Source organism: Urocampus carinirostris, chromosome 3, assembly GCF_059441175.1.
Source record: "Urocampus carinirostris isolate Australia breed hairy pipefish chromosome 3, RoL_Ucar_1.0, whole genome shotgun sequence".
NCBI lineage: Eukaryota > Metazoa > Chordata > Actinopteri > Syngnathiformes > Syngnathidae > Urocampus > Urocampus carinirostris.
In genome coordinates, this window is record NC_142351.1 from 6,979,005 (window position 1) to 6,993,205 (window position 14,201).

Genomic DNA, 14,201 nt, shown 5'->3' on the forward strand with positions numbered 1-14,201 from the left:
TTTCAAGTCAATGAAGACCTCCCAAAGCATTTACAATGTCCTTCACACTTACCCATTCACACACAGACTCACACACCAATAGGGAGTCAGCCTCCAAACGTTTTGAGGATAATCAAGATGGTATAAGGTATGCATTTATATAGCTCTTTTCAAGTCAATGAAGACCTTCCAAAGCACTTTACAATGTGCTTCACACTTACCCGGACACACACTCACACACCAATAGGGAGTCAGCCTCCAAACGTTTTGAGGATAATCAAGATGCTAAATGGTCTGCATTTCTACAGCGCTTTTCAAGTCAATGAAGACCTCCCAAAGCGCTTTACAATGTGCTTCACACTTACCAATACACACACTCACACACCAATAGGGAGTCAGCCTTCAAACCTTTTGAGGATAATCAAGATGCTAAATGGTTTGCATTTATATAGAGTTTTTCAAGTCAATGAAGAGCTCCCAAAGCGCTTTACAATGTGCTTCACACTTACCCATTCACACACACACTCACACACCAATAGTGGCCATGCAGCCATGCAAGGCGCCGACCTGGGGGCATTAGGGATTCAGTGTCTTGCCCAAGGACACTTTGACATATAACACGGAGGAGCCGGGAATCGAACCAGCGACCTCTTGATCCCAAGATGAGCGCTCTACCTCCTGAGCTAATGCCGCCCTAGTAGTCCCAAAAAGCGCCGACTGAAATTTTGCCGTGTTTAGCCCGGGGGTCTTTAACCTTTTTCAAACTGAGAGCTAATTTTTGTTACAAATTAGCGCAAAGGGAACCCACTTTGATACAGATTTCTAAAATAGCAACTTGGCTAGGTGGTTTTCCAAACGTTAAAAGGGTAGCTCAACAGTTAGCTAGAAAAGTAAACAGGTTGAAAAGTAAAAGCGAGGTAGATAGCAAGCTAAAATAGTAAAAAAGAAAACTAAATAGCCAGATAGAACGCTAAAAACGTGAGGTTTGATACATAGCTAGAAAGAAAGCCCAGCATTTAGTTTGATAACTAGCAAAAATGGTAAAATGTTAGTTAGAAAACATGAAAAAAAATGTCAAACGCTTGCTAAATAACTTGAGAAATAGCTAAAAATGTAGGAAGATAGCTAGCTAAAATAGTAAAAAGAAAACTAAATAGCCAGATAGAACGCTAAAAAACGTGAGGTTTGATACATAGCTAGAAAGAAAGCCCAGCATTTAGTTTGATAACTAGCAAAAATGGTCAAATGTTAGCTAGAAAGCATGAAAAAAAATATCAAACGCTTGCTAGATAACTTGAGAAATAGCTAAAAATGTAGGAAGATAGCTAGCTAAAATAGTAAAAAGAAAACTAAATAGCCAGATAGAACGCTAAAAACGTGAGGTTTGATACATAGCTAGAAGGAAAGCCCAGCATTTTGTTTGATAACTAGCAAAAATGGTAAAATGTTAGCTAGAAAGCATGAAAAAAAAATGTCAAACGCTTGCTAGATAACTTGAGAAATAGCTAATGATGTAGGAAGCTAGCTCGCTAAAAAGCTAAAACGGTAGCCAGATAGCTAACTAAAGAAACGGCACATTTTTTGCTCATTTGCTTCATAATTTGAAATTTAGTTTGTTATATTACCAAATAAATCAACAAAAGAAGAAAAATGATATTTGTTTCCTACGAGAATCATTCTATTATCTTAATTAAATGCTTAAAAATATTAATCAACATTTGAATAGTTAATAAAACCCATTAACTGGTATTAATTTATTTGAATTTCTAAAATAACAACTTATTATGTCATTACTATGTTATTAACAAGTTAACTATTAAAAATAGGGTTAAATAGACTCAGTCAACCAATTATTAAAAAAAACATTTCACTGGAAAATCACAATGGTCCAGTGCTGATGAGCTATTTTCAGAACACCCGTGGGCACCACGTTGGAGACCCCTGGTTTAACCAATACAAAGTAATGCATATTTAGTCCTAAAATAGTCGTTGTAAAATCTAGTCCTGTGGCCCTCAACGTTTTCTTTACCGGTTAAATGTCTCGACTATACTCTTGTGGCCCAGCCAAATAATAACATTAGTAACAGCAACATTAAAAATAATAACAATGATAATAATAATAATAATCCCAAGTCAACTGTGTAATCACTAGAGCCCTAGGGTTCTATATGACATGGGAAAAGGCATTTGATTTTAGCTCACTATCACTGCCACAGAGTTTTGGTTGAACTCTTTCCCATAATGCTCATTTACAAAGTACAACGTGGCACTATATAAATAGTGTGATGAGGTAAATCCTGATCCTTTTTCTTATATCATCAACAACCGATGTCCTCAACTCCGTGATCCGGGTCTGATTACCGTAAAATCCAATGCCGTTTGCTGCCTGATCAATGATATACTACCGTAAAACCTCAGATTGGCTGGCACCTGAACTTTGAGGGGTTTTTTTAATTTATGGGGTATAAACTAAGAAATACGGTATACGCTAAAATTAAAACCTTTTTCTTCTTACTGAGCAGCCTGGTAGCAAACGACCTACAGTCCAAAACTGGTCTGCGGTCCGGTGGTTGCAGAGCACTTATGTCGTCCAAATTTAGCAATGAAAAAGTTATCTTTACATTAACTTTTATTAACATTCACCTTTTAACCTGAAAAAGACAGTGTTTTGGCTTTTTATCGACGTCTTTCCAAAGGGACAGTATGTAATATGTAGTGCCTCCTAGTGGTACAAAAATGTTTATTTAGTAAAAATAAAACATTGATTTAAACACTAGGCAAAAACAAACAAATTATTATTAATCTATCTATATATCGTATCCCCCTAGTGGTTGGTGAACACACTCTCATTCCCCAAACATTACTCCCACTTTGCTCTTCCCATCCTGACACCGAACTTAAGGGCAGAGTTGATGAGCCATCCATATCAATGCTAATTTTCATCATTGTATTTCTTTTAAACAGTGGAATCCCCCATGTTTTTCTCGTTGGCATTACACAACAGTGCCATCTGGTGGTTACATACAACCCTTTCAAGCTTTTTTCTTGGCTGGGTGGGTACAGACTCCATTGAATTTGAGGGCGCTGTTTACACTTCCAACGGTATGCATATGTGTGACTGTATGTAAAGATCTGAGACCTATATTTTGTTTGTCCAAGCTGGGCTGGACACATTTGGAATGTTTTTAAGAAAATTCTGTTGTTATTTGGATGCAAAATAGCTCCTGTTTTACTCTATCCCCCCATCAGGTATGGACATTGAGATTGATTCCGAACTATCAGTCTTTTATTTATCGCAATCTGTAGCACTTCACTCTTTGTTTTTACCAGTGGCACATTGTTACACTCATTTTTTCTCGAGGAACGTCTTTTTGTCCTTTAGCCATATCTTGAAAACCAAAGAACTTGTATGCACGCGTGTTTTAGGTCACGCGTGTGTGTGGAGACTTAATGAGGGACTTGTCTCCGGCTACTACTTCATAAGGAAGTCTCTCTTGCCTTCTGCGAAGGTATTTTGTGAGTGGAGTTCTTCTTCTTTTGTGCAAAATATACGGAGGTTATTTATTTTTGTACAGCCTGGTCGATGTAATCCTGTTTTAATGTTATTTTTATTGGTTATGGAGAGCGTAGAAGGAAGTCAAGAATATCGAGAGTATTTATGCAATGTTTTTATAAATGTATATGGTTGCTTTATGAATAAAATGTTGACTCTGAAAAGGGTTCGTGTTTTCGAGTGTTGTCAGTCCGTCTGGGAATCTCTGTGTTTACTAGGCAAGCCTTTTTTCGATCCTGACTCCCGCCTGTCCTGTTTTTGCACCCGTTTGTCTCTGGCTACGACCTGTTTGGATCCCGACCTCATCTGCTCTCCCGTCCTGGCTTACAACACTGTTTGTTCCTGACTACGTCTACTCTCCCGTTCTGGCTCACGACTCGTTTCCAACCCCGACCACGTCTTGCTCTCCCAGTCCTGACTACCGACCAGTCGTTTGTTTGTTTTTCGTTTGTCTCCGGCTACGACCTGTTTGGATCCCGACCTCGTCTGCTATCCCGTCCCGGCTTATGAGCCCTTTTGTTCCCAACTACGTCTACTCTCCTGTTCTGGCTCACGACTCTTTTCTGACCCCAACCACGTTTTTGCTCTCCTGTCCCGGCTACCGACCAGTTTTCCGCCCCTGACACCGCCATCGCTCGCTACGGAAGATCCACTTCCGTGTTCCGATCACAATCCGAGTACGAGGGCGACTGGCTTCCTACGCCCAGCGAATACCGGACCGTGGATGCAGCCCTTCCTCTTTGCTTCAATAAAACTTGTGGTAAACGTCGCGCAAGTGGGTCCTGTTTCTGTTCTGGTTCTGAGAGTGTCATGTCCCATTTTTTTTTTGTGAGGCCCTTCCTCACAAAATGTCTTAAAGTATTGCACAGGCCACAATGACACTGTCAAGGTTAAAACTTAAGTTTGCATGAGAATAATGAAAGAAGAAACTCCAAAAACATACATTTCAGGTGAATTGGCCGGTCCAAATTGTCCCTAGGTGTGACTGAGCGAGTGAGTTGTCTGTCCCCGTGTGCCCTGCGGTTGGCTGGCAACGTGTCCAGGGTGTCCCCTGCCCACTGCCCGATGATTGCTGGGATGGGCTCCAGCATCCCCGTGACCCTACTGAGGATAAGCGGTGCAGCTGATGAGATGAGATGAGACTTTGAGTAGGTGATTACGTTTTTGATAGTCTTTCCATCGGAGGTGCGTCCCACGGAGCTTTCCCCTAGGTCTACTTCCAAGATCATACCCTCCCAATGGCTAGAACACAGGTGTCGAACAGGCGACCCGCGGGCCAGATCAGGCCTTCTATGGGATTGAATCCGGCCCGCAAGACAACACTCAGAGAAGCGTACGAGAAAAACAAGCTGCAGGTTGAAATATGTCAACTTGATGTTGCCAAAGCCAGGTGCCACGAACAAAGACACTGTACTTGTATTTCTTTTTCTCTCTCTCTCTCTCTCTCTCTCTTTTCCACCCCTTTTCTCCCACTCTCTGTCTCTGTCTCTTTCACTCTCTGTGTCTCTCTTTTTTCTCTTCCTTTGTTGCTCTTTGTTTCTTTCTCTCTCTGTGTCTTTTTAACTTCTTTTGCTCTGACTTCCTTTTTTTCCTTTTCTCCTTTTTCTCTTTTTCTCTTCCTACCCTTTGCGCTTTTCTTTTCTCTTTCCTTTCCTTCTGTCTTTTTATTTCTCTTTGGATTTCTTTCTTCCTCTCCCTTTCTTTTTCCCCCTTCTCACGATTTTTTATTTCTTGTTTCTCACGCTCTCTCCCTCTCTCTCTTTTTCTTTCTTTGTCCCGCCCTCTCTCCTTTTCCCTCCCTCTTTCTCTTATTTCTTTATCTCTCTTTTTCTTTCTCTTTAATCTACTCGTCCGGCCCCCGACAGAATGTTTGTTCTATCGTGTGGCCCCCGAGTTCAAATGAGTATGACATCACTGGGCTAGAAGTTCATTTATTGAAAAACACAAGAATGAAACAATACATCTGATCAATTCGAGAAAAGATGGAAGCTTATCACACAATTTTTACTTGATGTCTAAACTCCTCACTTTTTATTTTATTTGTTTTATTAACATTTTGTTGTTGTTGTTTTTTTATTTATTTATTTATGGGTATGTCAATTATATATATTTTGTTTTTGTGTTGCCGTATGATGGAGAAATCAAACCTCTGTCAAAATGAGTGTGAGAAATAAAAAGTTATTAAAAAAAAGAAACAATATATCTGATTGGCTTAAACGAGATTACATGAACACAGGAAACAAATCTGATTGGTTCGGACAGAAATCACATGTTTAAATGCAGCGTATAGTGCTGGTCGCGAGATGGCGTGCGAGTATAATAAATGTCCATAGATTGTCCACAAGGGGGCGCTAAATAGTCACTGGGTGATGGAGCCCTTCCCTGGGCAGGGGACACCCTGGACTGTTTGCTGCAGGACCGGCCCCGCACCTTCATGGGGCCCTCAGCAAAATGAGATTTGGGGCCCCCTATCACTTGTGAATGTCTATACCTACTAGAACGTATTGCATGTTGTACTCCAGGGGTGAGTAACTATTTGGAGTCGGGGGCTGCATGTGACAAGTTGTACTTCTCATCTCATCTCATCAGCTGCACCGCTTATCCTCAGTAGGGTCACGGGGATGCTGGAGCCCATCCCAGCAATCATCGGGCAGTGGGCAGGGGACACCCTGGACTGGTTGCCAGCCAATCGCAGGGCAAGTTGTACTTCTTTTGAAATCAATTTGTTTTCATCAAATTAGTTTTGAAACAATTGGAGCAAAATAGTATATGAGGTCCCTGTTTTAAGTACTTCATTTGTTATTTACTTTTGAAGTATTACTGTAGGTTTTTTTTAGTATATCTGAAGTCGGATTTTATTGACGTTCCGTAGTTTTTTTGTTGTTACTGTAGTTTTATTTTTGTACTATTTTTGTAGTATATCTTAAGTCAGTTTTATGTATTATTTCGATAGTAGTATTTTTTTTGTATTTCTGTAGTACTTTTGTTGTATTTTGAAAGTAGATTTTTTTTGTTGTATTTGTAGTATTTTCATAGTATTTTGGTATTATTACAATAATAATAATAATAATAATAATTTCCTTGTATTGTTATTCTGTGTAACAATGTACACAGAAAGAAATGTCGATTGCACCTGACCCGTTGTAGCGAGCCGATGCAGCCGCAGCCAACAGAGGGCGCCGCCGACCACTTTTTAAGTCTTAGGAATGACTCGGCCGGGGCGCGAACCACCGACCTCCCAAGAGTTTGTTATTATAGTATTTATGTAGTATTACTGTGGTATTATTATATTTAGTATTTTTGTATCATCTCAGTTGTATTTCGAAGTATTTCCATATAAGAATGTTTGTTGTCCAGTATATCTGCGTTTTTTCTGCAGTATTTTTGTAGTACAGTGTGAATGTAGTTTTATTTTTGTAGTATTTTTGTGATATTTCTACAGGTGAATTTTTGTAGTATCACTATGGGTGTAGTTTGCAGTATTTCTGTTGTAAAGCTCTTGTAGTAGTATTTATGTTGTAATATTTCTCTAGTAGTTTTTTTATATTGTAGTATAATGTATTAGTATTTCATTAGAAGTATAATTAATGTATTTCCAAATCAGTTTTTAAGTAGTATTTTTGTAGAATCTTCTTGTTGGTGTTTTGGAGAACAAGTGTAACGTAGTTAAATCTGCGTGTGCATTGTTAAACCAGAATGTCAGAATTCGTGTCAGTTTAGAGCAGCCCATTGACACAAAATGATCCTAGATCATAGATAAGAACGGCTGAAAATAGCACAAAGTATGTGCTAGCAGCAAGAAACTTTAGCCATAATAGTGAAACATAAAACCATTAATTCAATCGGCGATTGATTTCTTCCTTTGACAGTTCTGGAAAAAAATAAAATATAGCGTTTAAAGTGTTTGAATTTGGTCAAGAAAAGGGTATACTAACCCTAAAATATAATGGCGCTGTTTTTTTTTTTTACTATAAAAGAAGAAGAGAGTAAAGAGACAACTAATAATAATAATAATAATAATTTCCTTTGTATTGTCATTCTTTGTAACAATGTACACAGAACGAAATGTCGATACACCTGACCCGTTGTAGCGAGCCGATGCAGCCGCAGCCAACAGAGGGCGCCGCCATTTTAGTAGTAGTAGAACTGGGCAAGCGTGTGGATGAAAGAGTACTCGGTCTAATGCTTCTTAGTAGTTGTTTTTATCATCCTACATTTTTAGCTATTTAGCAGGATATTTATCGAGCTTTTTACCTTTTATTGCATGCTATACAGCTAACATTTGACTTTTTGCTAGAAATAAAGCTTTGTTTTGAACTTTCATTCCACTAATAGTTTTTTTTCTTCTCTAATAGCTAGCTAACTAGCTCCCTATTAGTTTTTTTTAAAATCTTCCCTCCTATTTAGCAAGATATCTAGCTCGATATCGACTTTTTTTTGCATGCTATCAAGCTAATTTCTTTTTTGCTTGTTATCAACGGAAATGTTGGCCTCCTTTCTGGCTAGCAAGCTAGCTCCATTTTAGTGTTTTACCTGTTTACCTTTCTAGCTAACGATCAACGCAGAGGGTGCCTATTTTCGGCACAATACTTTTTTACTTGGGGCCCCTAGGGACCCTTGTAAAAAAACTGTTCACTCTACGAACGCGCACGCATCGATGACGACATCGTCGTGCGCGCGCACGCCGCTCCAGCACCTCCGCGGTCACGTGATCGGCACTGAGCAGCTGTGCGCGTCCTCGGGACTCACAAAAACGACTGTTCAGGACGGAACACACGCCATATTCTCTCTCGTTAAAACCGCGATTAAATCAACGTTTGGTTGGTGAAAAGATCATGGAGGAGCGAGTGGCTTTCTTGCTACTGGCCGCGGTGGCGTCGAGCCTGGCTGGCGAGGTAAGAAGCTGTTTTTACCGCTACAATGCATGATACAAAGCGACCGTCAAGCTCGCGAATGGTAACCATATCGAAACCGGAACCATGCCTCTCAACCGCAAATCTCAAAATCACGTCAAAAACGGGGTGCTAGTCGCCAATACTTCCCAAATAGTTAACATTATGTTACGTGGATTTTTTACTTAACACAGCGTGTGCGTAATGGTGTAGATTAATTTCAAACTATTATGCTTTTACTTGTGAAAGCGGAAGTAGCCGCCACACCGTTTTCCCCTTTCATTGTTGGATGCGCTGGACCAAGAAAATACCGCATCGTAAAATGTCATCAAGCATCATGTACATTCAATATGAATTCATGTTTAAAACAAGCTTTTTGTCTAAATATCTACTTTCTTTAACACTCATTTCTTTGTGTGATGTGGCGTAAGCCTCACATCAAACCTGTGGCAGCGGTTTTTCCTTCCATCGTTTGAGAGCATGTTGACAACTGTGGTGGATTTAATGGTAGTTTTATCTCAAGTTAGTACTTTTATATAATACATAACTGGTATATTGTTACTAGTAAACTTGACACGGTCCCCGTTTAAAGCTAAAATGTCCACGAAAAGCGAATAATGTATGTATCGCTCTCCCGTAGGAGAAAGGTAATTTTAGGCGAGTGGGCGTGTTTTGGGGATTTAACATGACGCTTATCCAATATACTTGTGTATTTGTATATATTTATGTCAAATATGCTAACGGTGTTATGACAACCCGCGTAGACGTGGCAAGGTGTTTCGCCTGAGCGAGTTTGGAACGCATTTCGCTCGTTTAAGGGAGAAAAAGCGAATTAAAATGGCGGCGGTGCACTGCAGCATTATCAGAGTCGAGAGAGCCTCGAGAGGTGCCAAGACGCGGATGCTTGTTGTTCCATTCCTCCTTATTTCCTTTTATTTTTCGTCAACAGACGTTTAAGTATTATAAAAAGAAGAAATTCAATTAAAACGGCACATTCCCCCTGGATTCTTTTTTCCATTCGGTCAACGTACAGGGTTCGTACGGATGCTTGAAATCCTTGAAATTTGACGTGTTTTCAACGTTAGAATACTTGAGTTTTGGGTGAATCGTTTAAAAATGCTTGAAATGATTTCGATTTCCACGTTTCCCGGCAGTCTGACTCAATAAACCCAGCTCTTAGATGAATGAAAGTAAAACATGACTCCGATGGTGGCTCCAGTCCTTAATATCTAGTTGTCGCGTGAAGCATTTCCGCCACCTACTGTCGCATCCAAGAGGACGGGTTTATCAGACGAGTCATGGTAATTCCGGCTGCTCCTGTTCGGCTAACTGAGAAAAACTTTAGTGCCATAGATACGCAAAAAATCAACTATTTACGATTTCAACCAAATTAGACAGAGAGCTTCTGAAAAACATGCAAAAATATACATATAAAAAAGTAAGACAAGCAGCCCATTGACACAAAAAGATCATAATCATCGATAGGAACAGCTCAAAATTGCAACAAGTATGTGCTAGCAGCAACGTCATTGTAGTCATCAAAACCCCCCAAAAACCAACGTTCTTTTCATCGGCACTAACCCCGTTTTGTGCTCAACGTAAAAAATAAACCGTATTTGCGTGTAAATCAGATCACACTGTGATACCTCCTCAACCTGTACATTAAATGTATGTTTGTATTGTTAAAAAACACTTAAAAGTCCATAAAAAGCAGCAAAAATAAAATAGCATGTAGTACAGGGGTGTCAAACTCCTTTTAACTCGGGGGCCACATGATAGAACAAACATTTTCTCATGGGCTGGACTAGTAGATTAGAGAGAAAGAAATCAGAGAAGGAGCGGGAGAGAAAACAAGAGAGGGTGGAACAAAGAAATGGAGAAAGGGAGAAAGAGAGAGAGAAAGAGCTAAAAAAGAGAGAAAGAGAGAGGATGAGAGAAACAAAAGAGATAAAGAGAGATATAATGAGAGATGGGGAATGAAAGAGAGAGGAAGAAAGAAATCCAAAAAGAAATAGAAAGAGAGAAGGAGAGAAAAGGAGAGAAAAAAGAGAAGGAGAATGCAAGGGAGAGCGAGAAAGAGAGAAAAGATAGAAAAAGAAAAAAGGAAGAGAGAGCAAAAGAAAGTAAAAAGACACAGAGAGAGAAAGAGACAAAGAGCAACAAAGGAAGAGAAAAAGAGAGACACGGAGAGTGAAAGAGAGAGACAGAGAGTGAGAGAAAAAAGAGAGAAAAATAAATACATGTACAGCGTCTTTGTGACAGGCACCTGGCTTTGGCAACATCAAGTGGACAAATTTCAACCTGCCGCTCATTTTTCTCGAGTGCTTCTCTGAGCGTTGTCTTGCAGGCCAGATTCAATCCCTTAGCGGGCCTGATCTGGCCCGCGGGCCGCCTGTTTGACACCCTTGATGTAGTATTTGCATTTTATACCAGTAAATACTATGTATCGCTCTCAATATTGTGATAGTTATTCAATCATGTGGTTCACAATGTGTAAGTAACTGCATTATTGTGTTATCATATATTCTAGTAGACGAGCATAATGGCCCGGCATCGCTGGGCATTCTACTTGGTTGAGGTTGTTGGGACTGTGGTTTATTGTAAAAGCGCTAGGGAGCCGTGGTCGCACGCATCTCCAGAGCTGCTTGTATACGGAAAAAAATGTAGTTGGTATTTATTGGGAATGCCTTGACACAAAACCTAGCTAAAAACACTCCCACTCGCGTAAAGTACTACTGTGTAAATCAGGGGTGTCAAATTAATTTTAACTCTGGGGTCACACGATAGAACAAACATTCTGTCGGGGGCTGGACTAGTAGATTAAAGAGAAAGAAATAAGAGAAAGAGGAAAGGAAAAGGAGAGGGGCGGGACAAAGAAAGAAAAAGAGAGAGAGGGAGAAACAAAAGATACAAAGTCGTGAGAGAGGGGGAAAAGAAAAGGATAGCAAGAAAGAAATCCAAAGAAAAATAGAAAGACAGAAGGAGAGAAAAGAGAAAAGAAAGCGCGAAGGGTATGAAGAGAGAAAGAGAAAAGGAAAAAAGGAAGGTAGAGCAAAAGAGGTTAAAAAACACAGAGAAAGAGACAAAGAGCGACAAAGGAAGAGAAAAAGAGAGAGACAGAGTGGGAGAAAAGGGGGTGGAAAAGAAAGAGAGAGAGGATAGAGAGAAATGAATACAAGTACAGTGTCTTTGTTCGAGGCACCTGGCTTTGGCAACATCAAGTTTACATATTTCAAGCTGCAGCTCATTTTTCTCTTGCGCTTCTTTGAGTGTTGTCTCGCGGGCCGTATTCAATCCCTTAGCGGGCCTGATCCGAATTCAGAGAAATAAAAAATGGGGTTATATATCAATGTCAAGTCAAGTCTCATTTATTTATGACACTCTTTGATTACAAGATGTCTAATTGGGCTGCATGGGTTACAATGACACCAACCCCTGATCTGAAACCAACATGCAGGCAAGGAAAAACTCAAAAACCTCAGCATTAGGAGAATAAGAAACCTTGAGAAGTGGTAATCCCCATTCCATGTTATGTTTAGATATGATTACATCCTTATTACTTAGTACCTACGTTTTTCTAGCCTAGTATGTAGACAAAAGAAGTGTTAAGAATATTGATTCTAGGTTCTAAACCATTATTCCCATTAGGTACGCAAACCCCATCCACTTCAGCTGCCTGTTACTAGAACAAAAATCTGTCGATTGGAAATATCTCTTGTCATTTTCAAATGATGATGTTGACGTGTTCATTACTCGAGTTAAGGATAGTTTGAGCATGATGGGGAGTTCGTGCAGGTGTCTTGAACCCATGGCTTGCGGGTCATATTTGGGTCTTTTTAACGAGTACCCTTGGTTATGAGATGAAACGGAATTTGCGTGATATTTACTAAATTGTTCTATTCTCAGGCTATTTTAGCACATGCAAATCCAGTAACAGTGTCTAACTCATTAGTTTTCTGCAGTTGCAACACCGTTTACTGATACTTATGGTCAAAAGACGCGCGTTATTTTGAATAAATTGAAGAAACTACCAACCGTAGCGAGTTTCCTCTGCTTTGTTTATTTCATCCCTGTCTATTCAAGAATGGCGACCGTAGGAGCCAAAATGTACGTGGCATTCATTGTTATTCCTTTTTTGTCCATGGGGCGGCGCACGATAATTTGGTGGTGTAGGTAGCGATGCTTGTAGTGTCAGTGTTTTTTTGACCGCTAGGCTAAGCTGCGCTATGCGAAAGCTGAGGTACACAAAAGTTTATTTGCTGTTAATCCTTGGTCCAAGCGTCTTTTGTGTTGAGGAACAACCTATCAGATGCCAGGTTTGAGAATCTTCTGCTCCTCGGACACAATCACTGGTTTGAAAAGGTTGGCTGGACACATGATGGAAGGAGTACAGAATGTCTTTATTGTCTCAGGTTGTTAGATTGACAATGAAGTGTTAAACACACGATGTTGTGATTTTTTTTTTTTTTTGTCAAACTGTTTACTTTTGTTTTGAAAAAATATTTGGAGTACAGTAGCATATGTCTACTTGACCGGTTGTCGTGACTTGAGACTGTGATTTATGCTACAGAGTGAAACACACTTCATATTGTTTTACTATCGACCTTTGTTGTGAACAATATATTTGAAGTACAGTAGGCCATGTCTACTTGACCAGTTGTCTCAGGTTGTGAGCGTTAGATTTAATTTATTAAACTCACTTTATATCGTTTACTGCTGATTGTTATTTTACTATATTGTTTACTTTGTTGCACTTCAAGTGTAGTGTAGGATGAATCCGTTGCTGGAGAGGTTCAATACAAATAACAAGGTTCTATAACACAACATCTGTTCACACTTTATAATAAAAACCCACAGATCAAATTGTAAACACCCCAAAACCAGAAAAGCACCTTGAGCATATTGATTGGATGAGCAGTCTGGCTGGCCGGAACTATACACACTTTGCTCACCACTCGCTTTACCTTCTGCCCAGCGCTGTCTGCACCAAAATGAAAGACATTGGTATCCTCGTTTGCAGTATTTGGTGACACTTTTGCGCAAGAACTTTGCTTGCACCCTGTTTTGAAACCATTCTTGAGGACAAAATCGACAGCAAAATGAGCCCCAACACTCTTTAAGTAATGGAAAGTGAGACTAATTTAATATTGATACGGTATTATTATTATTTCATAGATTTTATTAAATCAACAGAAGTAACACAGTGAAATAAAACGCGCTGATGAATTCCCTTTCGTCTAGAGAGCCCTTTGGCGGTTTTGTCAAAATTGGTCTTAAAATGTTTGATGTGGCCCTCAAAAAGATAAAGTAATCCAAATATTTTTGCTTTCATGGTCTAAAATGGTCCCGACCGAAGAGTAAAGGAAAGGGCAAATCTGTGCAGTATTTGCTAAGTACTTATACATGATTTCTTCTGTTGTTTTTGTGGTTCTGGAATCGGGCCTTTTCCATTATCCCTGTGTCTACATGCCCCTCGTAGTCAGTTCACCTGGAATGAATCATTCGGGCTCCACCTGAAACCGTGCCTTTGTTCCTAATCCTTGGCTTACATGACTCATGATGGGCTTTGCGCTTATAACTCTGAAAGCGGCAAAGCGTTGAAATAATCAGGGAATTCAGATTCAATTCAACTCTCCTGAAATCCTACTTCAGATTTGGGAGTTCTCCAGGAAGGCGCTTTACTGTGACCCCCTATTATACATTTCATAAATTTGTGTAAGCAATAGTAATATACAGTCACCTTGAACACTCTTCTGCAATTCTCTCAACTTTACCTT

The 14,201-nt window shown here is 39.7% G+C and overlaps 1 protein-coding gene across 2 annotated transcripts in view; it reads left to right on the top strand.

Annotated features, from left to right (window-relative positions):
* Positions 1–8,228: 8,228 nt before the first annotated feature.
* The window catches only part of appa (amyloid beta precursor protein a), a 71,255-nt gene continuing 65,282 nt past the window's right edge, over positions 8,229–14,201 (top strand). For both annotated transcript variants that reach the window (XM_088330501.1, XM_088330502.1), the window contains exon 1: positions 8,229–8,427. In XM_088330501.1, the coding sequence (XP_088186627.1) occupies positions 8,368–8,427 (60 nt within the window). In that variant the 5' untranslated portion in view covers positions 8,229–8,367. The remainder of the gene's footprint in view (positions 8,428–14,201) is intronic.